The sequence below is a fragment of the Cheilinus undulatus genome, linkage group 10 (genome assembly GCF_018320785.1).
Source record: "Cheilinus undulatus linkage group 10, ASM1832078v1, whole genome shotgun sequence".
NCBI lineage: Eukaryota > Metazoa > Chordata > Actinopteri > Labriformes > Labridae > Cheilinus > Cheilinus undulatus.
The window spans coordinates 10,782,306-10,809,607 of NC_054874.1; the positions used below are offsets into that span (position 1 = coordinate 10,782,306).

Consider the following 27,302-nt stretch of genomic DNA (forward strand, 5'->3'; position numbering starts at 1 on the left):
CACTTTTATGGTATAGATCAGGGTTTCTCAAACTCTAAGCCTGGGACCCCCAAACTTTGTTTGCCAGAGACTGGGACTCCCACTGTACCTGAAGGTAGTCGAAGCATAGTTAAAAACAGCTGTGTGCATTCAAGAATTGTCAAATAACCATATTTTCATTTTACACTTAACTTATATTATTTATGTATTTTTGTAGAAACAATTAAAAAATACAATCTGAAATAATTTAAAAACAGTCTTTGTTGTTTTGGAAGACATCTGGCAACCGCCTCTTAAGGTCCTGTGTCCCCCAAGGGGTCATGACCCCCACGCCAGAACCGCTGGTCTAGATTGTAAGAAATACAAAGAGTCAGAAGATGTGCAATTCCTGATTATGTTTGCTTTTTTTGGCTCCACATTCTAACACCATGTTGACTCTTTGGCCTGAAATGGGGTCATCACTGTGAGCACATCATAGTCAGATCCATCATAAACTAACGCTGCTATAGTGTAAAGATTTGTGGCACATTTGCAAACTTCTAGTGAAGGTAACAGGCCCTTATTATGATCTAACAGTTTGGGTTTTAGACCACAATCTGATTCACTAATCCATGCAAAAAAATGAAACTGGATATTTGAAAAGTTTTATCCAATATCAAATTTAAGTTGAGATCAATCACTCTGGTTCAGTACACACAACTGTCAATCATGGGGAAGACTGCTGACTTGACAAAGGTCGAGAGGACAATCATTGACGCCCTTCAGAGGGAGGGTAAGCCAAGGTCACTGCTGAAAAAGCAGGCTGTTCACAGAGGCTGAATCAAAGCATATTAATGGGAAGTTGACTGGAAGAGAAAAGTGTGGTAAGAAAAGCAGCAGGTGTGAGCTCATTCTTCAGAGGATTGTCAAACAAAGCAGATTCAAGAACTTATGGGGCTTCACAAGGACTGGACTGAGGCTGGAGTCAATGGATCAAGAACCACCACACAGACCGGTCCAGAAAATGGGCTACAAGTGTTATGTTCTTAGTGTCAATCCAATCCTGAACCACTGACAATTTCATCAGAAAAAAAGGAACTGAATCACTGCTCAGTATCCCAAAAATCCTGTCTTTATATGAAAGTAAATCTAGCATTTCATTTGGAAATCAAGGTCCCAGAGCCTGGAGGAAGATTGCAGAGCACTGATCATCAATTTGAGGCCTCAGGGCCACACCAGAACCCCCATCGCTTCCCATTGGGCCCCCAAGATGATTAATTAAAAACTCAGAAAAGTGCTGAGGAAAAAATAAATAGTTGCTTTTGGGATATCTTTCTTTCCTTTCTTAATCCTTACAGATATTAAAGTAACTTTCAGAATAAGAGAGATTGAAAGATTTTGAAACATTTTCGAATCAAGACAAAAAGACCTGTTTCCTTCGTATGTATTTTTAACCTATGAGGGCTTAGATATCTCAATCACCCACTTGTGAGACTATAAGTTCACTTCAAAAAACTAAAAATAGGGTACATTTAAAAGCACTGAAAAAAACAGTAGGTTAATTAGACCAAAAAAGGTTAATGTAGTTGATTTATTTAACACTCACTGTGCTGGGCCTTGTTCAAATGTTACTGATGACCCCTGTCAGAGGCACAGAATCCAAGAATCCAGAATCAAGAGATTTTTAAATCGTAGCAGCCTTTACAGAAAGAGGAATGTTAAATGTGAAAAAAACAAAGTCTTTTCTGGTGTGGTTATGGCTCTCTCTTCCCTCTACATCCCTCATGGTCATGTGTCCCCAAAAGAAGCTAGTTCTACATGTGTCCCCAAAGTCTGCCTGACTGTGTATGTCTCTGTGTTAAGCTCTGTGGCTAGCTGGGCATCAATGCTAGCTCAGGGATTCCTGTGCACATTAGTGGCTGCAGGAGTTGCTGTCAGGTTTTTGTGTATGTGTGTATATGTGTATTTGTGACTCGCCCCCCCCCCCCATATCCAAACCTCCATCCTGTTCTCTCCCTGCCTCTCTCTGCGCTCTCCCAGCATGGCTGCAGGATGGCCTCTTTGGGGTTTCTCTTGTTCTGCCTAGTTTGGCCACCATGTTTGGCCCTGACCCCACCTGTGGAGCTCCCTCAGCCCCACAACCTGCCCCCTGAGCTGGGCTTGAACAGCAGTGATGGCAGCCTGTCAGTGGATCTGCCCATGGCTTTGAGAGTTTTCAGCATGGACTACCACCATGTGCAGGCCCCCTTTGAGATCGTGCTGTGGATCATGCTAGCCTCTCTGGCTAAGCTGGGTAAGCTTCAGTGTTTTTTGACCAAGCATGTAAAGTCAACATCATGTTTGAAGCATCTGAGGGCGATTTCATGTTGCTACAGTTTAAATTATCAAATTAAATGAAAATACTGCTCTGTATAGTGACTGAATACTGTATAGGTGAACATATATCTAAACCATGTGTGTAATTGTCCACGTAGCTCCATTCCTGTACTGTTGGAGCATGGGAGAACAAAATCTTACAGCTAAAAACATATATTTATTGTCAATCTGTTTTCTTGACTCTTACCTCCAGGTTTCCACTGGTCAGGTCGAGTACCGGCAGTTGTCCCAGAGAGCTGTCTCCTCATCATGGTGGGCCTCCTGGTTGGAGGGGTGATCTATGGCGTTCGCCATTCGGCTCCTCCGACCCTCAGTGCTGATGCTTTCTTCCTCTTTCTGCTCCCACCTATTGTCTTGGATGCAGGATACTTCTTACCAGGAAGGCTGTTCTTTGAAAACCTTGGCACCATACTCTGGTTAGTATTCAGTGAATGACTGAGTTTGACAGTGCCTAGAAAAGAATACACACCCTTGGATGTTTTACCTTTTTTATGTCTTATATAGAAATCATTCATTGTCAGTTTAGTTTGGCTTTTTGACAAAAAAACCTCACAAAATTATGTAACATAAAAATTAGTGATTGCATAAATATTCACCCCTTTTAATGTGACTGACCTAATTCAACAGAGGGCCAGCTAATTGGTGCCAGTTGTCTCATAACTGGTGAAATGGGGACCACCTGAGTGCAGTAAATGTGTCTCAAGTGATTGTAATATAAAGACACCTGTGTCTGGAAGGTCCAGTCACTGGTTAATCAGTATTCCTGGCTACTGTTAGATCATCAAGACAAAGGAACGCTGAAAGCAACTCAGTGAAAAGGTTATTCAACATTAAAAGTCAGTGGATGGATACAAAAACATTTCAAAGGCACTGAACATCCCCAGAGTTCAGTTAAATCTGTCATCAAGAAATGGAAGGAATATGGCACATATGTAAATCTGCCTAGATCAGGCCATCCTCACAAACTGTGCAAGAAGGAGACTGGTGAGAGAGGCCACCAAGACACCTAAGACTACTCTGAAGGAGTTACAAGCTTCAACAACTGAGATGAGAGAGACTCTGCATACAACAACTCTTCCCCAGGTTCTTCACCAGTCAAAAGTTTTATGGGAGAGTGGCAAAGAGAAAACCACTGTTGAAGAAAACTCAGATTGAATCTTGGCTAAAGTTTGCCAAAGGGATTTGGGGGAGACTCCATGGTCAAGTGGAAGAAAGTTTGTTGGTCTGATGAGACCAAAATGGTGCTTTTTGGCCATCAGACAAGAATCTACAGTATGCTTGGCAGACACCAAACACACCATCCAACTGTGAAGTATGATGATGGCAGCATCATGCTGTGGGGTTGCTTCTCAGCAGCCATCCCTGGAAGGCTTGTAAAGGTAGTGCGAATAATGAATATAGGATAAAATATAGGAAAATCCTGGAGGACAATTTTATTCAGTCTGTAAGAGAACTAGGGCTTGGGAGAAAATTTATTTTCCAGAAAGACAATGACCAAAAGCATAGAGCGAAAGCTACACAGAAATGGTTTAAAGACAGCAAGGTGAATGTTCTGGAGTGGCTGAGTCAAAGCCCAGAATTTGTGACTGGACTTGAAAAAGGCTGTTCACACCTGATCCCTTAGCAACCTGACAGAGCTTGAGCAGTTTTGCAAAGAAGAATGGAGTAAAATTGCAGTGTCCAGATGCCTGACTGAGACCTATCCACACAGACTCAGTGCTGTGATTGCAGCCAATGGTGCATCTACTAAATATTGATTTGAGGGGAGGAATATTTATGCTGTCACTTCTTTTACCTTACATATTTTTATGGACTGTGTGTGCTGTAATTCTGCCTTCATTTTTACACCTCTACAGGTATGCAGTGCTGGGAACCTTATGGAATGTTCTGGGCATCGGTCTGTCTCTGTACGGTGTATGTCTTCTGGCTGAAAGCTCTCTGGGAGATGTGTCTCTGCTTCACTGCCTGCTGTTTGGATCTCTGATAGCTGCAGTCGATCCGGTGGCTGTGCTTTCTGTCTTCCAGGAAATGCATGTGAATGATCAGCTTCACATCTTGGTGTTTGGAGAGTCGCTGCTCAATGACGCTGTTACTGTGGTGAGGGAGAGGCCATCAGCCAGTTTCAAAGAAAGTAAAAATGATATTCTGTCAGTGATATATATCTCTTTTCTGCTAGGTACTCTACAAGCTTTTTGAGTCCTTCCTTCGTCTGCCTTCAGTGTCAGGGCTGGATGTGCTGCTTGGCGGGTGCAGGGTGGTAGTGGTGGGCTTGGGTGGCCTCTTTGTGGGCCTCTTCTTTGGCCTGGTGGCAGCCCTCACCTCACGTTTCACCGTCAGAGCCCAGGTCATCGCCCCGCTCTTTGTCTTCCTGTACTCCTACTTGTCTTACCTGACCTCAGAGATGCTTCATCTCTCTGGAATCATGGCGTAAGTGCTGGTCGACTTAATCTCTATTGTTAATATCTATAGGCAAAAATTGATTGTTGTTTTTTTTCTCACCTTTTTGTAGCATTGTGACCTGTGCTGTGACCATGAAGCAGTATGTGGAGGCTAATGTGTCTGAGCGCAGCAACACCAGCATCCAGTACTTCCTCAAGATGTGGAGCAGCGTGAGTGAGACCCTAATCTTCATCTTCCTGGGAGTGTCCACAATACAGGACGTCCACATGTGGAGCTGGCCCTTTGTGTGCTCTACACTGCTGCTCTGCCTTGTCTGGAGGGCCACAGGTAGCGAAATAGTCTCCCACCAGTGTATAGCTGGGAGCTTGATGAAAAGTTGTCAAATAAGTGGAATCCCTCCTTTCTAAAGGTGTTCTCCTGCTAACTGCTGTGGTGAACAAGCTGCGGAGAAATGCTGTGACCTTCAGAGATCAGTTCATCATTGCATATGGAGGCCTAAGAGGGGCAATCTGTTTCTCCCTTGTCTTTCTGATTGATGACTTTCCAAAGAAAAGACTCTTTATAACAACGACCATTGTGGTCATACTCTTCACGGTCTTTGTACAGGTGAGGTAGACAAAACGTACTATGATAAGACTCTTCATGTTGATATATTTTCTTCTAGTCTGGTTATATCTGGGTTACAGGGGATGACCATAAAGCCTCTTGTTGAGCTGCTGGATGTGAAGAGGAAGAAGAGAGCTCTGCCGACTGTCAGTGAGGAGATCCACAGCAGGGTGAGAGGTGGCCTGTGACAGTGAGGTGCTATGCCTGCAGTGTAGTAGGAGGAATACAGAATTATTGGTGCATTCTGGTGTATTTCAGGTACACTATATAGACAAAAGTATTCAGAAACATGACCATTACACCAGCAGCGACTGTAAAGACATTGCATTCAAATACATGTAATAGAGTTGCTCCCCCTTTTGCAGCTCCAAAAGCCACACGTTCTTCTTGGAAGGTTTTCCACAAGGTTTTGGAGTGTTTCAGTGGGAATTTTGGCCCACTCATTCTGTAGAGCATTTATGAGGTCAGGCATGGATGTTGGATGAGAAGGCTTGGCTCGCAACCTCTATTCCACTTCTTCCCAAAGGTGTTTGATAGGATTGAGATCAGGACTCTGCTCAGGCCAGTAGAAAAGGGCCTTCCCTAAACTGTTGCCACAAAGTTGGGAGCATGTCCAAAATGTCTTTGTATGCTGAAGCATTATGATGGCATTCACACCAGAGCTGTCTGGGCTGCTTTAACTGAACTCTGATCCATTTTGCCGGGTAGTCTAGTTAGTTTTGGAGTGGTGTGAAAGCTCATACGAACTCTGGTGCGGACCAAACAAGTTGTCTGTGGTCCGCTCAAAATCGGGGGTCTTGGCTTGCTTTCAAATAAACCCTGGTGCGGTTCTTTTGAGGTGTGAAAGCAAAACTGACCAAAGTGTGAGCCAAAGCTGTGGCTCACCTTCTTCCTCAGTACTGATTCATTTGTCTCATGTAAAGAATGACATGCTGGACAGCTCGCTACCTTGCTGGCTGCTCCTAATGAGCCAAAGCAGAAATCACAAGACAGCATAAATTTGTTGTTGTTTTATTGTTTATGTGGGAAAAAAACAATGGAAGGAGATGGACTTCTGGTTTCTTCTTCTGTCTTTTCTTCTTTAGCTGTCTTTGTATGGAAAACCTAGACTTGCCTATCTGACTACCAAACGGAGAAGTGCGATTTGTCACTTGACATAACACGTTTCCACTGCTCCACAGTCCAGTGTCAGTGTACTTTCCACCACTCCAAGCAATGCTTTTCATTGTGCTCGGTGATGTGAGGCTTGCATGCAGCTGCTTGGCTGTGGAAACTCTTTCTATGAAGCTCCTGGAATCAGCGAAGTGTTGGCAACTTTTACGCACCATGCACCTCAGCAGTCGCTGACCCTTCTCTGTGATTTTACGTGGTCTTCTGCTTCATGGCAGAGTTGCTGTTGTTCCTAAACTCTTCCACTTTCTAGTAATATCACTTACTGTTGACTGTGGAATATCAAGCAGGGATGAAATTACATAAACCATCTTATTTCAGAGGCAGCATCCATCATAGCACCACGCTTGAAGTCACTGAGCTCTTCAGAGTGACCCATATTTTTTATCACAAATGTTTTCAGATGGAGACTGCATGGCTAGGTCATTTATACACCTGTGGCAACAGGTCTGATTGAAACACCTGAATTCAATCATTAACAGGTGTCTTTTGTCCATATGGTGTATCATGAGATGACCAAAGACAAATATACTACTTTCAATATGTTAGTCATTTATGTGGAATCACATCTCATCAGTTTTCATAGGAAAGAGCAAAGTATCATTTTAGCTATGATTTAAATCAAAAATGGCTCATTATCGAACCTATTTAATGTTCATTCTTTTTATCCACACTGACCGTGTCGAATTTTGCATTAACATCTGTGCTGGGTAATCAGATATCGAGCTGACTGCACTATTGCCATACTAACCCCCAACGTTTATTTACTAGATAGTATCATCATGTTTTCAGTTAGATGTATATTTATGACAAAATGAGGAGAAATGCTTATAAAGAAGCACCTTCAGCCTCTAAGCTTGTGGCTACATATCGCTGCATGCTATGTACGGTAAAGACTTTAGCATTGAATTGGGGCAAAAACCCCATGAGCTCATAGGCAAGGAGCACCTCTTCAACCAGTTATTATTTATCTTACTGGTGGCCCACTGCAGATTATTTCAGTTGATAGGGTGGTGTTTGTTGTGTAAGTATGAGTGGCCAGCAATTCCCAACCTTTTTTCCTACGGGACCCCCTATTTGCATCTAAGAAAAGCTAAGCCGCCTCCAGGACCCACTTGGAAAAAGTACACATAAATCTGTATTGTTTTCATTTTCAAAATCCAAACATAACAAGATAAATGTATGAACTATTCATCATTACAACAATGTAATAGAGATATTCTACAAAAACAAGTTAAATTTCAAGAAAAAAACTCAAAATTCTTAACTTTAAAAGTTCATTAACTTACAAGAAAAAACTAGAAATTTAAACTTTAAAAGTCATAAATGTACGTCAACCAAAAATTAATATTTTTAAGATTAAAAAGTCAAATATCCAACAGTTGTTTCAGTTTAGTTTCTTCTACATTTTTTACTTTAAAATGCTGTGAATTTATTATTTTAAAAACCTGAAATTTTGATAATTTTATGTCAAAATGAAATACTTTTTGACTCTGACATTTCAGATTTTTTTCATGTAAATTTTTGACTTTTTAAACTCTGAAATTCTGAGATGTTTTCTTATGAACATAGACTTTATAATCTAAAAAAAATGTTTTCTTTACCCCACATTTTCCCCTTTTTTTTTGCCCAAAATTGAATAAATCCTCTTATTTTTCTATCTTTTAGGGTGGCTTTAATACAATGTTGTACATTATTTTTTTAACCATTATTTTTTAAAAATATATTTACATCTAATTTTGACAACATAAAGCAGACAAGGCCCTGCACCCTTCCTGAAATCTTTAGCACCCCCCCAGGGGTACCCCGACCCCAAGTTGGGAACCACAGATCTAGGCTACCAAACCAATCCAGATGAAGATATCCTGGAGCGCCTCTGTATGCAATTTGAGCTTTTAAATGTCAAATTTTCATTGGTACACTGCATTCAGAAAGTATTTAGGCCCCCTTACTTTTTTCAGTTTTGCTATGTTGCAGCCAGATGCTACAGTTTAAAAAAATCATTCTTATTCTCATTAATCGACACTCATTACCCCATCATGACAAAGTGAAAACAGAATTTTTTGAACATTTTTATTTATTAAAAATAGAAAAATGAAACATCGTATTTACCCAAGTATTCAGACTCTGCAGCAACATTGGAAATTCATCTGCACTTCCTCCCATTTCTCTGTTTGTAGCTCATCGATTACCTGCTGGCAGGGATAGAAGATGTGGTTGGCTACTGGGGACAGCACTACTGGAAGGACAAGCAAGTTTCTCTTGTTTTACATTTACCCTCTGCCCTCAGCCTTTAGTAATTTTCACAGAAAAAAGACCTGAACTCACCAGTAGGTGGTAGCAAATATCCCATTTAAAATGTTTCTGAGAGCTGTCCACAATTGGGACTGTGGGCTGGCTGCTGTAGTTTATATTTTGTGTCTGTGTGTGAGGTTTGAGCAGTTCAACAGGAAGTATCTTCGACCTGTCCTTATCCGTGAGGATCAGCAGGCTCACTCCAGCATCCTCAGAGTTTGTCAGGAGCTGGAAAGAAGAGAGCAAGGAGTGGACACCATAACACCATCACCGTAAATATATAACTAAAAGAAATGTTGTTTAAGTCCAGACTTTTGTGAAGTAAGCAGGATCCCCGCCCCTCAAATCCATATAAAAATGCTGGAACTTTTGAGGATCTCCTCTAGCAATATTTGCATGTTTTTCAAACATTCAAGTTGCAAATAATCTGTTTACCACCTATGATGTATTCTTCCTATGTACAATGTCAATGGCATAACTGAAAACTAGCAAACAATGTCACTGAATAGATGTATATACTTACAAATCTCCTTTAGCTCCCACAGCCGCCCTCTCTTACCAGAGGAGATGGACAGCATCAGGCGTATTCTCTCCAGAAATCTTCAAAACTTCAGCAACAAGGTAAATTCACTTTGGTCTTTAATAATGAATAATTAAGATAAGGAAATGTCATGTTAATCTACTTTTTCGGATCCATGCGTGTGTTGTCCCTCCAGCAGACACCAGCATACAGCAGACACACTCTGCACCAGGAGGCCAACAGTGACAGGATGAGGAAGTGTCTCCACAGACACCAGAGTCTAGGGGAGAGATACACCATCACACAGGTGCTTCAACTCACAAGTGCACATACACACTATATACAGTGCTTAACAAATTTATTAGACCACCCTAACCCTGACCAAAGTAAGGTTTATGCCACAGCTGCCCTAAATTAACAGCGCTGGTAATTACCAAAATCATTTTTTATGTTTCTGCAATGTTAATACATCAATATGTAGAAGCTCTTTAACCCAAATGATATTTTTAATGCTATAACATAATTATTATTATAATTTACTGATTTACAAACAAAAAAACTGAAAAAATAGTAAAGCACATTATTATTTCTTGATGAATACGAAAAATTATAGTTATTTACTTGCATTCCTGAACAGAAATATGAGTTTTAGTGTTTGAATGTTATGCTTGATTCATTTCTGACTTCTCAGAGAAGCCCACTGATTTTGAGTATGAAAAGATGAATTCAGTTTGAAATCCCTCATTCCTGTTCAAAATGGTAAAACGTCGTGAGCTTATTGAAAATGAAAAAGTCTGCATTAAAGCACTTCATGATGCTGGATGGTCTCTGAGACAAATATGACAGGTGGTCTAATAAATTTGTTACGCACTGTATACTTTTTAAAATTTGGCTCTTTAGAAAAAAAAATGCAATAAACCTTTTAATCTCAAAGTGAAAACAGATTTTTACAAAGCAATGTCTATTAAACAAATTAGAATAAGTGACTGCATTATTATTCAGCCCTTTTAAAGTGACTAGGCTAATTCAACAGAGGCCCAGCAAATTAGTGCTAGCAGTCTCACAATTAGTGAAATGAGGATCACCTGAGTGCTGCCAATGTGTCTAAAGTCATTGTAGTATAAAGACACCTGTGTCTGCATGGTCCAGTCACTGGTTAATCAGTATTCCTGGCTACCATTACACCATGAAGACAAAAGAACACTCCAAGATATTCAGAGAAAATGTTATTGAAAAGTAAAAGCAGTGCAAGAAGGAGACTAGTGAGAGGGGCAACCAAGACACTTAGGACTACTCTGAAGGAATTACAAGCTTCAGCAGCTGAGATGGGAGGGACTCCTTTTCACCAGTCAAAGCTTTAAGAGAGTGGCAAAGAGACAGCCACTGTTGAAGGAAACTCAGATTAAATCTGGACCAGAGTTCCCCAAAAGGCATGTGGGAGACTCCATGGTCAAGTGGAAGAAAGTTCTTTGGTCTGATGAGACAAAAATAGCTCATTTTGACCATCAGACAAGACGCTTTCTTAGGCGGACATCAAACACTACACATCACAGCAAGCACACCATCCCCACTGTGAGGCATGGTGGCGGCAACATCATGCTGTGGGGGATGCTTCTCAGCAGCTTGCCCTGGAATGCTTGTAATTTTAGAGGACGAAATGAATGTGGAAAAATATAGAAAAAAATCCTGCAGGACCATCTTATTCAGTCTGCAACATAACAATGGCTTGCTTATTGTCCAGCAAGACAATGATCCAAAAATGGTTTAAAGACAACAAGGGGAATGTTCTGGATTGGCCAAGTCAAAGCTAAGACCTCAATCCAGTAGAGAGCTTGTGTCTTGACTGGACAGATCCCCATGCAACCTCACAGCAGTTTTGCAAAGAAGAGTGGAGTAAAACTGCAGATGTGTAAGCCTGACTGAACCCTATCCACAAACATTGACATTAAAGAGTTTTTTAGTTTTTGTTCTTTTAAAAAAGCCAAATTATGTTGACACTGACTGATTTATAAATTCAGTAAAATGCTAAAACATCCAGGGGGAGAATACCTTTTAATGGGCGCTGTATTCACTCAGTTGATAAAGTTCAAATGACTTCACACAAGGCAGAGAGACTTTTTATGATTTCAGACAACTTCTTAGCTGTGAATATCCATTGCTTGGTTGTCATTTACTTTTCTGCAGACTGTTCTAATGGGTGTTTTTATTGTGACAGGGGGAAGATGGAGAGTTCAGTGGCTCACACAGAACAAGAAAAGGACTTAGCAGGTCTCACACAGGTAAAGTTACCATTTATACATACAAATACAAGGAAAAATCAGCATGGAAAAAATATGTTAATTCCCCTTCAGTTTCTATCTCAGACCTAGACATGATCCAAGGGTTAACGAAATTATACATTTTCTGCTTTATTTAATGACCACCTTAAAAACATTGTGTGAAATGATTTGTGGGGCATTCTTGTCAACCTGGTATCTCAGCATCACTGTCTGTGAATGCAGTATTTCAAAAAGGCTTTTTCTTGAATATTTATTAAACCTCTGACTCAAGGATGAACTACCTAACTGAATTTTGAGGTGAAAGTCAGGGTCACTGGGCCTCTAGTTCACCACACACTTATAAAATTCCTACTTATCAAGTTACCACAGAAATCCCCCCTGCCCATCTTGACCCAGCACAGCACCTTCACTGTCCATCGTTAGGAGAGACGGGAGTATCTGCCAGGCAGTAGCTCTATTTTTATTTTCAAAAGGGTACAGGACATCCTTACAACACTAACTTAAAAATACTCCAACAAACCAACATTGACTCTTGCACAGTTATAAAAAATTAAGGAATCAAAGCTTTACTTTAAGTAATGAGTTACAATGACAGCAGATTATTGATTATGCCTCAGTGTAACAGTAACTGTCTATGCCCACACACCTCTAACTTGGCGTGGACATTAAAAAAATCAATCCACTAGAGGTCGCTGTCTCACATGGACCTCCACAACTCTTCTGTTGCTCCGTCCATCCTCTGCCCAGCTGTTCTGTTGTTGTTGTCCGTCTCTGTTCTCATGTTTAACTTTATAGTTTCTATCAGCTCACACATTTTTTGGCAATATTTCTCTAGAAAGTTTGAGAGTTTCAATGCTGTGAAATGATTTTTCTTTATTGTGGTTTTCTGCTCTGGTTGTAACCGTTGGCTGCATTGCTCAACACTGTTTCCATGTTTCTCGCTGGCGATTCCATCTTGCGAAGCTCCCAACTGAACAGTTTGGGCCCAGTTAGAAAGGGACAGGACCAATCAGCGACGAGGGGCGGTACTTTTGGGCGTGGCGGAGTCGTGAAGTAAGCAAGCAGCAACAACAATTATCGTGAAAGACATTAGCGTGCCGTGGATAGTGCTATAGCATCAGTTTTATCAGAACTTGACGACATTTCTTCATTAAAAGAAGAACAAAGAACAGCAGTGAGTTGTTTTCTTTTCAACAACAAAAAAGGCCATGTACTGACATGTCTACAGTCGCCATGGTTCATGTTATGCAATTCTCTATGGAGTTTATTCCTTGGTAGCGGCGCACCTCGGTATCGGCATATGTTTTGTTGCTCTGATTGGCGTGTAAAGATGTGAGAGACAAAACGTTTCCCAAACACTGGCTATGGAAAGTTTCCAGATGGATGTGTAAAACACATCCATCTGATGTGTCAGGTTAGAATTTGCATGAATGTGACTGAAATGAATGCAGAGTAAAGACATAAAGCTTCATCTGTATTCATTTCTTATGAAGAGCATAAATGAGCCTTAAGTGTGAAGATAAGATTGATATAGTTCCATAGAGGGTTAATATGTATTCTCAAATTTGTAAGGAATGAAGGATATACAGTCTCTAAAACTGAACAAGGCTAATTTTGGCACTTATTAAGGTTGCATGTGTCCCTTCCAGGGATGTACTCTATCCCTTCTCTGTCATATTTCCAAACTTTAAGTCCTTGCAAAGACCTCAAGGAGTTTTTAACAATAACAATATTTTAGCTTATTATCAGTCAGGTTTTAGGGGAAAAAAAGACAGCATGACCACCATTTGATTTTTACTTTTTCCAAAACTGTCCTGGGGGTGGTTTGCTTTTCTTAGATGTCGGGGACCCTTAGGAGAAAAGTTGGGAACCACTGCTGTACAGACAAAACCAAACTCCCGATGTTATTAAACTCGCAGATAAAATCTCTCAACCTGCCTTCTGTTACTTTAGCTCAAGGTGATTTGATTGAGTCGGTGTCGGTGTTGTCTTATGAATATGATGATTGTTTTTTACTTTTAAGCTTCATATTGAGCAACTTGTAAAGAAGTTAAAGTTGTGGCTTGGTTTTTACTTTAGAAAGAAGTCTTGTTTTTTATTTACTGCTAAGAAAATACTTGTTTCTGCCACTTTTGTGCCTCTGATCGATTACATCGATGCTTTATATATGCACGCTTCTTCTCAATGCATTAAATCCTTGGATACTGTATACCCAGGCTATTCAATAGGAGGCCCTGGGGCCAGGTCAGGCCCCTGTGGTCATTTTTAGCAGCCCTTTGGGTAGACAATAGTTTAAGAATGATCCACACAGGTTTCTGCAATGACATAATGTATGTTTATTATATTTGTAAGATTATCTGTCACATTAATTCCCCTTTCAATCTGTCCCACCCAACGGTGGCACAAGTTATTCCGATTAATACAAATACTTTTATTCCTTACAAGACATGCTGCTTTCCGTTCATGTATGTCAACACACGTTTTCACCTGTGGTTATGTTCTTGCTAGCACCTTGAGCTGGGTACATACCTTGCAATATTCAGCAGATTCAGAAACAAATTTTGAGTCACATGCAAACTTCCTGTGTGATTGTGCATCATTTATGGTGCAGTGTAGGGAGACACAAAAGAGGGACACAAAAGTAAACCATGGGAAAAGGGAAATACATGAGAAGGAAACAGACGTACTTGTAGACCTCCTGCTTTTTATTACTTAGCTGCTTGTTGTGTTTGGGGGTGATGCTGATGGTGTGAGATGAGAAAGACAGTGATGACCAGTTCAGTTTACTTTTCCACAGCTGGAGCTGGCCAGAGAGCATCATCATAAATGTCATCTTGCAACAACAGCTGAGATGTGGGATTAGTGTGAACTGGCTTTACATCCATATTCTATTTGCACCACTGCCTTGCTCTCTTTTAGGACCGCTTTTGTTGAGGCTATTCCTAGCAATGTGTCATTTCAGTCTCGGCCCCGACCCCGGCGTGCAGGCCCAAACATAAACCAGTTTTTTTCCCTGGACCAGAGAAGAGCTGGTGCCATGCTTGATCTTTTTTTCTGGCCCAGAGCCACTTCTTTGAAAAAAACCCTACTAGATTGAGTTCTGGCTTCAAACCAACCTAGAACTGGCTTGGTGGAAAAGAGCTATAGGATGTAATTGAAATGAGAATAAATTAATAAATGATCATTTTTTCCCCCACTCCTGGAAAGAGACTCCAAAGGTGACTTATCTTTGAAAGGCCAAGAGTAGAGACACAAATTACCAGGCTGCCCTTCATCTCCCTTTTCTTCTTCCTTATTCAATGGCTGTGTGAGGAGATACTATCCTGACTTTGTGGCTCCTCTCTTTGCAGTGTGCTCCATAAGCCCAAGGACCACCCAAGAACCATCAGTCCCAGCATCCTCTGCTCAGACGGTGGGTTCAACATCATATGCTGCCAGAGAGGAGCCGATCTCTCCACCACAACAAACACCTGCTGGAGGAGCTCCTAAGAAGCAACTCAGCTTTATTTTGGAGAATGAGAAGCTGCAATGAGTTCAGACTGAAGAAAAAGAAGAGCGTAATCACTGACTTCAGTTTGTTATGTAACTCCAGGATAGCTCCAGAATGTTTTACCTTTTATTTATTAGGTGTAGAGCTGTGGGTTTCAAGAGTGGTTGATAAAAAGCTTTGGCAGTTTCATGAGTGTAATTCAATTAAAACTATTAAATTTAGAGAATAATTCACCCTCTGGTTTTATCATTGGAAGTGTTTGCCAGCTGCAGTAAAGCTCTTTGATTCACCTCTGAAGCACCACTGCTGGAGGTCATTTGCGTCTCTTGTCTAATTTATTTTCAAAGTGGCGTTCAAAGTGTAGCACTTACCTAAGAAATAGCTTACGGTCATAAATGCTGATACTCGCCATCCACATTATAAGCACACAAACAAACCATGCCTTTCCCTGTTTCCTTTATAAATGCACCGCACGCGCTCAGTAACTTGACAAGGACAGGCTTACTGCCTCCTAAAATAACTCCAGTCCCCCTGCCTGACCCCCTCAGTTGCTTCTTTTCCCTACAGCTCCTAGCATGCCAGGGAGTGGCTGGTGGGGCCGGGCTGTTTGCTCAGAGGCTGGTGCTGGACAGAGGGCTGCAGACTGGATACCAGTAAGGAGCTGAGGATTTACTGACCTGCAGAGAAAGAGCACATTAGAGGGGAGTTATGAGGGTGGGAGCAGCAACCTTGGCGGGGGGGATATTTGGAATATTAGGGACTCTGTGTTTCTGTGTAGCTTTTGGTACAGACTACTGGCTGGTGGCCAGTGACAACTGTGGACCGTACACATGGCCCACACAGACAACACTGATGGGAACAGATGCCAATGGGACTGAGGTAGGGTGATATGTGTGCACGTAAGACGTGATATTGAGTCCAGTGTGCTCACTAACACAACCACAACAAACCCAGCCGACAGATCTACTAGTAACAGCAAAGCAGGTTATATTAGTCACTGCAGCACATTATTTTTATCACAGAAACAACACATGTGAGAACCACAAAAAGACCAACTGGAACCTGATCATATCCTGTGCAGACATGCAACGCCACAACAGGATTTTTGAAGAGGTACCACACCTGTCAAGTCTATTTAGAACTTTAAAATGTTATTCAAAGAAAAGAGAGAGTGTGATGTCAAATAAAACATACAAAATAATGAAATCTTATTTAAAAATGAATGATTCTTGAGTGAGAGAGTCTGAACGTCACCATGTCATCTTTGCCATGTCTGCACGTTTGCCTGCACCGGTTGCTGCCATGTGAACAGCTGTTTACATGTTTGCATGAAGAAACTGAAAAAAACAGCATTTGTTTAACAACAGCAACCACTGACAGTTGACTGTGGAATATTTAGGAGCGAGGAAATTTCACAACTGGACTTGTTGCACAGGTGGCATCTAATCCCAGTACCATGCTGGAATTCACTGAGCTTCTGAGAGCGACCCATTCTTTCACAAATGTTTGTAGAAACAGTCTGCATGCCTAGGTGCTTGATTTTATACACCTGTGGCCATGGAAGTGATTGGAACACCTGATTTCAATTATTTGGATGGGTGAGTGAATACTTTTGGCAATATAGTGTATGTTGAAACCTATGACAAAAAAAAGATGGATAGTCCACGACATCTTTGAGAGAAAGAACAGGAAATTTCCATCAAGAAAAAAACACACACACACACACACACACACACACAAAAAACAAAAGACAAAAAAGAAGACCTCAGTCTCAACTACAATTCCTGGCTAGCTCAAAGCTAACAGCTGCCAGTAACTGCCATGGAACACTGCCTGATCAACAGGAGACTACTGAATGCAACATATTGTGGAAGTACTCTTCCACAGAGTTAAGGCTCAGACTATACAAACTCAGCCAGATGTGGCAGGCTCAGTTGCCGCGCTCCAGGTGATGACAGGTATGGTTCAAACACTGTAGTTCTAGTTAGAAGCTCTTTCGCATGCGACTTTATTAAGATGTGAAAAGATATACAATTCAAAGATGGGGCACTATTCAGAATTTTTTTTAATTAAATTAAAATGTATTAATTAAAATCTCTTGAGCTGTTCACCACAGACCTTATGTCAGGCATTTAATCGAAAACAGTCAAAACACCCATAGACTTTCAGACAAGGGAACCTGAAGTGCTAAAATGCTAACTCACTTCCATGTTTTACAACTCATTCCTGCACCTCAATTTACCAGTTAGTTCCTACTTTTTCTCCCTCCAGGAAACTAATGTGGTTTTAATCATGTTATCACATGCATACCTTATCTGAAGACAAGCTAGTCCCTACTGCCCTCCCCTTGATAATCCATAATTGTTATCTGTAATCCAATCCATAATTGTTTGTTCTTTCCTTCTTTTACAAATAAAAGACCAGTACAATCACAAAGAGCGCCTCTGTTGTAGAGTGATTAACACTCTTCAACGCCCCCCATATGTGAACTCTCAAACAGTTGTGGTCGGGCTGTCAACCAAGAGGGGACCAGACTTTTGTTGCATAACGGGACATGCTGCCATTGTGAAAGACCAAAAAATTCATTCAGTCCGAACCAGCATTTACCTATCATCATCATGTTGAGGATGAACGCCACAGTCAGGACCTAGGCACTCTGGGAAGAGTATGCAGATGAAGGGATGGCTGTCAAATAATTTGAGTACATTGAATAAAAATACTTAGAATGATTGGGTATTGTTAGCTTAAATCTGAAAATAGCTTCAATCATCTCAGGAAAACATCTGAAATTGTTTTTTTGGATTATTACTTTAACACACTTCAGTGTCTTCACCACCTTCTACTGTTCAGTCTCACATCTATGTTTGTTTCTTATATAAAAGTATAATAAACATGTTTTAAATATTTTTTGCATGACTGAAACATGGTTAAAATGGCCCATCGTCTCCTCTGACCAACGCTGAAGTTGGTCAGACATTTTATCATGGATAAAAGTGGACCACCCCACCAGTGTGGCTTATATTCTGGTGGTGCAGGCGGTGTCTTCCCAACCTTGTGGCCAATAATTGTTAGTACAAAGATCTTCCCAAATCATCAGTTATTTTTTCAGACTTCACACAACTACGTCAGAGTTATCAGACAACTGTTTTCACAGGCAGCGTACTTTACTCTTTCATTTTCCATATGATTGTCCAGTGAGAGAGTGCACAAAATGCAAAGTAAGGGATATGTTTCTAAAAGCTAAGCCCCTGGTGAACTCCACCCCAACATCACAGCACAGCAAAGTCTTTCATTTTCAATAAAAGAGGATGATTAAAGTTGCTGTGTTTTTCAGCACCATCAATCATACTTTTGACAAGCAAATGAGGAGTACCACTCGTGCGTGTTTCATAAGTTCCCCTTGAAAACCTCGCAGACGAGCGGGACGTAATCAGAACCACGTTTAATGCTGTACTCCTGCTGAAGTACAAGATCACACATGTTGTCAACGCTAGCAGGAATTAAGGTTCATCCGTCTGCAGATGTTTGCATCCATCTCTGATGTCACTGCCTCTCTTCTTTTCTCTTAGATCCTGATAGTGGAAACCATCACTTCCTCTCCTCCGTCGCTCACTCTGCACCATGAAGGCTTCTTCTGGCGCTGTGTGTTTCAGGTGGAGCCCACAGCACATGCAGTCCTCGCCACTCTCTTTAGTATGTAGGCCTTGTATGTAGAAGAAAAGTTTTTGTTGGGCTTCGGCCAAAGTGTTGCATGCCTCATGCTTAGAAGTGTGTTATGCTTGACGTGCTGACAAGTGCAAGAAAAAGTCTTTCATTTGGAAATTTGACAGAAAATATATTTAACCTCCTACATCCCGACATCCCCATAAACGAACATTACATTTATGTCCTGCACCATTTCTCTTAATTTTGCTGAACTTAGACCTGTTAGCCTCATTCTTGAACACTGCCATCGTGTGGTCACAAAAGCTCATTACAAGTATCAGTGTCCATTCAAGGTGGCTCTACAGCTACTCTCAACACAAAACTGTTTACATTTAATGATCATAACGGCTTTATTTTACTCAGTGATGTTTGTAGTTTTACATGGCTGCAAATCTGACTTATTTCATCAACTGTAATATGAAACACAGCCAAACAGGAAGTACTCATTTGAGGACACTGGGACTTTTACTGGTGTAAAAATAAAGAAATATAGCTTTGGCAGATTTTTTGAGAGAAACCAACAGTTTACAAGTAAAAGTGAGTAGAAATGCTCAATCCATGTTAAAAAAAACAAACATTCCTGCAGACAAAAAAGGACATTTATGAGATATGATGCATTATTTACAGTTCACATAGTGGCACAGCTTTGTTTAGATATTTGAATAAAGTTAGATGTTGGCCATTATACCAACATGGTGCAGTCTGGTCCAGTAACTTAAGAGGGTTAAGTTGTTTAAATCTTGCATATTTAGCAATATTAAGCTTTTATCTCATGAAACACAAGCACATACTTCAGATTATTTTGAGCTACATTTATCCTAAACACCCATTTATAAGGTACTTTGTATTGTGAGGTTGGTGTCCCAAAGATAAAACTCTAAATGTCATTTCATTAGAATAATACAGTTGCAACTTTTAAAATTTTTTTTCTGTTGCATTATTTTAAAAAAGCTGAAAGAAGCAAGAAATATCACATTTATTTTATAGATATTTTTAACTGTAACACTGCTGTCACCACCAAAAATGTGATACTATGGCATTATTGCTAAAAACAAAAAATATCAATTATTTATGTTTTGATGTGGTTCAGATAAATGTGGATTGAAACAAATGAATCCTAAACTTTGAAACCAGTTTAAATAAATGTATGCCTTTTACAACAAAAACAATTACTCACAAAATGTTTAAAAATATGGCAATTACTATATATATATATATATATATATATATATATATATATATATTAGTGTTGTGTCAATTGATTAGAAAAATTAATCAAGTTAAGCAAATCTCTATGCTGTGATTAATCATGATTAATCACAGGAGGTTAACTTGTCTCTGTGGTGTTTCTCCTTCTTCTCTGTCCTTGCTAATACTGTATATAGAACAAGTTTCAGGTTTACAACTGCAGTGAACATGTTTAGACATTTAAACTATTTTTATTCTTACCTGTTTCTTCATGTTCACAGCAAATCAACCCGAATCTAAGGTCTGTATCCACGGCTACCTCTTCCCTCTCCCTGTTGCACTTGGACAAGTACCTCATCCAAGCTATGATGCTACGGCAGGTAAATACTCCAAACTAAGTTAGAAACAACAAACTTAAAGATAGTTGTTCAAATGTAGACTTATGTTTCAGATTTCTACAAAGTAATTAAACAAGAATATCAAATGGTCCAGCCAACTGGTGCTAGTAGTCTCACAATTAGTGAAATGGGGGTCACCTGAGTGCAGTGAATGTGTTTCAAGTTATTGAAGTATAAAGACATCTGTGTCTCGAAGCTCCAGTCACTGGTTGAACGGTTTTCCTGGCTACCATTACACCATGAAGACAAAAGAACACTCCAAGTAACTCAGAGAAAAGATTGAAAAGTATAAGTCAGGGCATGGATACCTAACAACATTTCAAAGGCCCTGAACATCCCCCAGATTTCAGTTAAATCCATTATCAAGAAATGGAAGGAATATGGCACATGTGTAAATCTGCCTAGATCAGGCCATCCTCACAAACTAAAATACTGTGCAAGAAGGAGACAAGTGACAGAGGCCACCAAGACACCTATGACTACTCTGAAGGAGTTAAAAGCTTCAACAGCTGAGATGGGAGAGACTCTGCATACAACAACTGTTAGTTGGGTTCTTCACCAGACAAAGCTTTATGAAAGATTAGCAATGACAAAGTCACAATTGAAAAAAAAACTTGTTAAATCTGGATTAGAGTTTACCAAAATGCATGTAGAAAACTCCATGGTCACGTGGAAGAGAGCACTTTGGTCTGAGAAGACCTAATTAGTGTTTTTGGACACTGTTTGATGGACACCAAACAGTAAACATCACCACAAACACACCATCCCCATTGTAAAGCATAGTGGTGGCAGCATCATGCTGTGGGGATGCTTCTTGGCAGCTGGCCCTGGAAGGCTTGTAAAGGTAGAGGGTAAAATGAAAATCCCAGAAGACAATTTTGTTGGTTTAAAGACAACAAGGTGAATGTTCTGAAGTGGTTGGACTTGAAAAGGGCTGTTCACGCCAGATCCCTTTGCAACCTGACAGAGCTTGAGCAGTTTTGCAAAGAAGTAAAATTGCTGTCTCCAGATGTGCAAGTCTGATTGAGACCTATCTACACAGACTCAAAACTGTGATCGCAGCCAAAGGGACATCTACTAAATACTGACTTGAAGGGGGTGAACATTTATGCTGCCATTTATTTTACATATTCTTATTTAGTTGACACTACTTTGTAGAAATTGGTTTTCAGTTTGACATTAGAGTTTTTTTTCGTATTTTATTGTGTTAAAAAAGCCAAATTAGATTGATCATGATTGATTTTTAAAACCTGACTGTCAATATTCCTCCATTGAGTTTGTCTTCACTGAGAAGGTCATGATCTGAAGGTGTCCTGGTTTCATTTCTTGCAGTGTTCCGTGGTTTCTGGACCGTGCTGATAATCCTTGGCCTGGTTGCAGCTCTCGCTGGAGGCTTCCTCTTGGTCTGTGGAGTTCCCTTTTTCAGCCATAAGCTGTACAGACTGGGCGGTGCTTTCCTCATCACCGCCGGTAAAGTATAGACTACATGCATGGCTTAATTTCTTAGCATTGATCTGCAGAGTTGAATATGCTCCCAAGATTCAACATGAGTGGACAGACACAAACACATGTTGCAGACATCACTGCTGTCAGCTGTTCATACCGGTCACATGGCAAACATAACCCAACACTGAGAGCTGCAGATGCCACTCTGCAGCATTGTCGCTATAACAACAGCAAGTTTAAACAGTGCTGCCGTGGTAACAGTAGTGATGAGTGTGGCAGCATTCCTGTAGTGTTACTCACAGCAGTGATAGTGTCTCACTGAAACTCTCTCTGTCACTCTCAAGCCTGCTTGTTCCTGTTCATACTGCTGCTCTACGTCCTGTGGATTGAGGTGGTGGATGTGAAGCGTTACGTCCTGCAGGAAAGAGGAGACACCTGCCTGAATGCAGAGGTCTCAGTTCTCTATGGTTTATCATTCATGGTGGCTGCTGCAGGCGTGCCTCTGGAGCTCATCTCTGGGATGGTCTTCATGCTGGTGGCCCGTGCGTTGCGTGCCAGCAAGTGAGCCTTCCACTCGGCCTGTAGGTTAAGAAAAGACTGACCTTTTTACGTCCTGCTCTGAGACTCAGCTGCACACTTGTGGGATGTAAATTCTGTCTGTAACGACAGGATTGATGTCACAGCAACACCCTTTGGATGTCAAGTTGCATGCAGAATGCATGATTATGTTTCTATAACTGTCTTTACTTTGTATTTTTATAAAAATGATGAATAGGTCAAGATGAAGTACCACAATATCAGATTTAGATTTGAATTGCCATGATATCATACCAGACGTTTATTGTTCTGAGACTTTTTTAAAACAGTATCATGTTGGTATAAATGTTTCTTCTACAAAACTGCATCCTGCTGCCGTTCTTCTGATCATTGTTTTTATTGATGCAGAAAGTCCAAAGGTAAGAAATGTGTGGATGAACCAGCTGTGTCCCTTGTCCTGATTTTGGCACACGATCAAAGTGGGCTAGCTGGAGCATGGAGAGGTGGGAGGAAGGACTGGCTGGATGAAGAGTAGGGTTTGATAGAAGATAGGGGTGGGGGTGGGGCAGGAGAGGCATGATATGAGGGGATAGAGAGTGAATTGATGCTTGTAGGGGGGCACAAGGGGGCTTTGAGAAATGAACAGCTGTTTGTGGGTTTGGTTGGTGTACAGCAGGCCAGCCACCTGCCTCCGTCACCCCCATCACATTTCACTTGCTCATTGAAATCCTCCTGCTTTCTCTTTCTTTTTTTTTTGGTAATCATGTTCCATCATTTAAAAAAAAAAAAAAAATTTAAAACTCCTGTCTGTGATAGATAATATACCGCCGGGCATCCATTGCACACAGAGACAAAATGAGCCATTCTTTCCTTTCTTTAGTGTTATTCAAATGGGAAGAACAGACTTGAGATAGTATCATAACAGCCACAATATTATATCACCCTCCTTTTTCATTTGTATGAAAGAGCAGCGTGGAGACAAGCGGGAGGACTCTCAATCACACGTATCAGCTTTCATCTGCTCCACTGTGGTAGTGGGGGCTTCAAGGATCTAATTCATCAAACACAAAAATATACATTTACTCACACACACTAGTGTTTACTTAAAGCGCTTAAAGCTGATCTTACAAGAGACTTATGTGGAAAGAATGCTTCAGGGTGTTATGCTGTAATATGACTCCCTAGACTTTGAATGTCAAAGGTCAACTGAGTTACTTCATTGCCTGTGAAGTCAGAGAATACACTCCTATTTCCGTAAAATGTAAATCATTTTACATGTGATGTCAAATTAACAAAAACACAGGTGCATCTCAAATATAAGAATACCATGTAAAAGTTCATTTTGTTCCTGTGATTCACTTGAGAAAGTGAAACTTCCACATATTCTAGATTTATCTCAAAAAGTGAAACATTCCAACACTTTTTTGTTTAAATCTTCATGATTACAGATTTGAGCTTATAAAAAAGGAAAAAAAATCTACTATCTCAAAATATTTGACTATTGTAGAAAAGTCCAATATGCAAAGGTTTCCTGAGCCCTCATTCTATCATTCTGGTTCAGTACACACAACTGCAATCATGGGGAAGACTGCTGACTTGACTGTTGTCCAGAGGATAATCATCAGGGTAAGGAGGAGGGTAAGCCACAGACGATCATTGCTGGAAGGCCAGGCTGTTCTCAGAGGCTGTGTCAAAACATATTCATGACTGGAAGAGAAATGTGTCATAGGAAAAGGTGCACAAGCAACAGGGGTGAGCTCAGCCTACAGAGGATTGTCAAAAAAAGCAAGACCAAAGGGAGCTTTGAAAGGAGTGGATCACTCATGCAACCTGACAGAGCTTGAGCAGTTTTGCAAAGAAGAATAGAGTGAAATTGCAGTCACCAGTTGTGCAAGCCTGACTGAGACCTGTCCACACAGACTCAACGCTGTGATTGCAGCCAAAGATGCATCTACTTATTACTGAGTTGGGGGGAATATTAATGCTATCACTTATCTTACATTTTACATTTTTTATTGATTTGGCATTACATTGTATAATTCTGTTTTCACTTTGACATTGAAGAAGGCTGGATTATATTGACCATGCCTAATTTAATAAATCAATGAAAGGGTAGAACACCAAAGGGAGGTGAACACTTTTAACATCTCCAGCAACAGCCATTTTTACGTTCTGGTTGGAAGGAGTCAAAAAACATCTTTTCCACAAAAAAAAAAAAAAAAAAAAAAAAAATGCATTCAGTGCAATTCTTTGCTTTTCCATTGTTGAAATGTTGTCCAGTTCTGGTAAAACTGCTGCTATAGTCTGGATTATACATCAATTTTTGAAAATGTTGAAAAGAAATCAAGGTGTTAATTTGAGACTTATTTTGTCAGCTGTGTGAAATGAACTTTATGGCAAATACACAGATATCTATGGAAGCCAATTTCCACCATGTAAAAAAAAAAAAAAAAAGTGAAAGTAAGGCAACTCTTGAAAAAAAAAATCCTACGTCATAATTATGAGTTAAAAAGTAAAAATTATAAGGTAAAAAGTCATAATTATGAGATCAAAAAATTGAAATTATGAGCTAAAAAGTTAAAATTATGAGATAAAAAGTAAAAATTATGACTATTTTTTAATTGCCCAACTTCCACATTTTTCTTTTTTAAGTGGCAGTGATGGGGTTCCATAGATATCTGATTGAGGTTATATGAGGTATAAAAGACCCCTTCCATCATAATATTTTGAACCGTGTTTATAGGGTACGGAAGAGTATTAAGGCCACTGAAAAAAAAAATTTTGAGACAAATATTTTTTTCAATTGTGAGAAAAAAGTCAGAATTCTGAGATTAAAGTCAGACTTCTGAGATTAATCTCAGAAGTCTGACTTTAATCTAACAATTGAAAAAAAAAAAAAGTCTCAAATTATTTTTTTTTCAGTGGCCCTAATACTCTTCTGTATATAGATATTCATGCACTAAATGTTTATAAAGATGCGTACAGATAAATCTATTCTATAACCATTTTGTTATCTTGCATTTAAAAATGGGCAACCACAGGGATCAGGCCTGAACAACCCTTTTCAAGTCCAGACACCTATTCTCCTTTGGATTGAGGTCTGGGCTTTGAATTGGCCAGACCAGAACATTCAACTTGTTGTCTTTAAACCATTTCTGTTCAGCTTTCTCTGAATGCTTCAGGTCATTGTCATGCTGGAAAATAAATATTCTCCCTAGCCATAGTTCAGCTGCAGACTGAATAAGATTGTCATCTGGGATTTTCCTATATTTTGCTGCATTCATTTCCCCTCTACTTTTACAGGCCTTCCAGGGTCAGCTGTCGATAGCATCCCCACAGCATGATGCTGCCACTACCATGCTTCACAGTGGGGACAGTGTGTTTGTGGTGATGTGCAGTGTTTGATGTCTCCTGAACAGTGTCTTGCCAGATGGCCAAAAAGCTCCACTTTGGTCTCATCAGACCAAAGAACTTTCTTCCACTTGGCCATGGAGTCTGCCACTTGCCCTCTGGTGAACTCTAGTCGAGATTAAATCTCAGTTTGTAAGGATGGCCTGATCTAGGCAGATTTTCACATTTGCCACATTCCTTCCATTTCTTGATGATGGATTTAACTGAACTCCAGGGGTTCAGTGCCTCGGGATTTTTTGTCTCCATTCCCTGGCTTATACTCTTTAATAAACTTTTCTCTGAGTTGCTTGGAGTGTTCTTTTGTTTTTATGGTGTAACGGTAGCCAGGGATACTGATTAACCAGTGACTGGACCTTCCAAAATCAGGTGTTTTATCCCCTGTTTCACTAATTGTGAGACTAATAGCACCAATTTGCTGGACCTCTGTTGAATTAGGTCAGTGATTTTGATGGTTGGGTATTTATTGAGTCACTTTTTACCTTACATATTTTTGTTTAATTGACATTGCTTTGTCGATAACTGTTTTTTTCACTCTGACATTAACAAGGGTTTTTCATTAATTGACAAAAAAGTCTAATTATATTGACAATGATTGATTTATAAAATCAATAAAAGGATAAAACATCCAAGGGGGAGGGGAAATGTGTAAAAAGCCTTCAAAGGCAGAATTTATTGGGATAATTTGTCCCAGTCAAAGTTTTTTTTTTTTTTTTTTTTTTTTTTTTTTTGGACAGATGCATAAATGCCAATGGCCTAAATCAATGCAAATAGAACTTAAACATCAAGATGCCCCATAAACAAATCCACATCTGTATTTGGTTGAAGACATGGAGGGAAAATGTTTAGCCAGCAGAGGGCTCTCCAGCTTTCCTCTTCAAAAAGAGAATCTCTAATGCCTGGATGTGCTGAAGGAAAAACAGTCGAGGAGGGCAGTGGGTGGAAAGGAAAGGAAAGTGAAGGAAAGGAAAGGAAGCAATTACTGAGCCAAGTACTGAGCTAGAACCTTGGCTTGTTCAGCGACTGTGGCTCTTCCTAATCATAGTTAATTAACTCTTATGTCTCCTCCCCTGTCATCTACAACAATGAAAACACACTATCACTTCATTTAAGGAAGAAATAATCTTGCACTTGAAGTGTCAGCAATTATGGCCTTATAATGTTATGCATATGCATCACATGAATAAAGACATGACATGATAATAAAGTAATAAATGATTTGAAAATTAACCCCAACAGACCCAAAGAGCATACGTCTTGTTGATTAGGGGTAATGAGTACTGCATGTGTGTAATGCATAGAGGTGTATTTTCAGGCATGGCTCTATTATTCTCTGCTAATTGTCCGCTATTTGCTTAAGGTCTCATATATGTGATGTGTCAAACAGCAAACAGCAGGAAGTGTTCTCTCACTTGGCATGGAAAATTAACCCGATGTGGACCCTTTAGCCCTCTGAGCACCTGGACTGAATACTGGTGCGCTTTAATCCAGTCAGTGAGGGGGATTCACTTAGTGAGAGCGCTTTA

The 27,302-nt window shown here is 40.1% G+C and overlaps 2 protein-coding genes across 2 annotated transcripts; both read left to right on the forward strand.

The window, feature by feature from the left end:
- Positions 1–687: 687 nt before the first annotated feature.
- LOC121516752 (sodium/hydrogen exchanger 2-like) lies at positions 688–15,136 on the forward strand. The gene is made up of 14 exons (XM_041798161.1): positions 688–751; positions 2,045–2,251; positions 2,528–2,750; positions 4,191–4,431; positions 4,511–4,761; positions 4,844–5,061; positions 5,144–5,340; positions 5,421–5,510; positions 8,691–8,761; positions 8,943–9,077; positions 9,342–9,426; positions 9,522–9,632; positions 11,541–11,604; positions 14,955–15,136. Exons 1-14 carry the CDS (start codon positions 688–690, stop codon positions 15,134–15,136), a joined length of 2,139 nt encoding a protein of 712 aa, XP_041654095.1.
- Positions 15,137–15,743: 607 nt separating this feature from the next.
- LOC121516732 (transmembrane protein 182-like) lies at positions 15,744–22,724 on the forward strand. The gene is made up of 5 exons (XM_041798134.1): positions 15,744–15,973; positions 18,664–18,787; positions 20,269–20,367; positions 21,718–21,855; positions 22,176–22,724. Exons 1-5 carry the CDS (start codon positions 15,803–15,805, stop codon positions 22,394–22,396), a joined length of 753 nt encoding a protein of 250 aa, XP_041654068.1. The 5' UTR covers positions 15,744–15,802; the 3' UTR covers positions 22,397–22,724.
- The last annotated feature ends 4,578 nt before the right edge of the window (positions 22,725–27,302 follow it).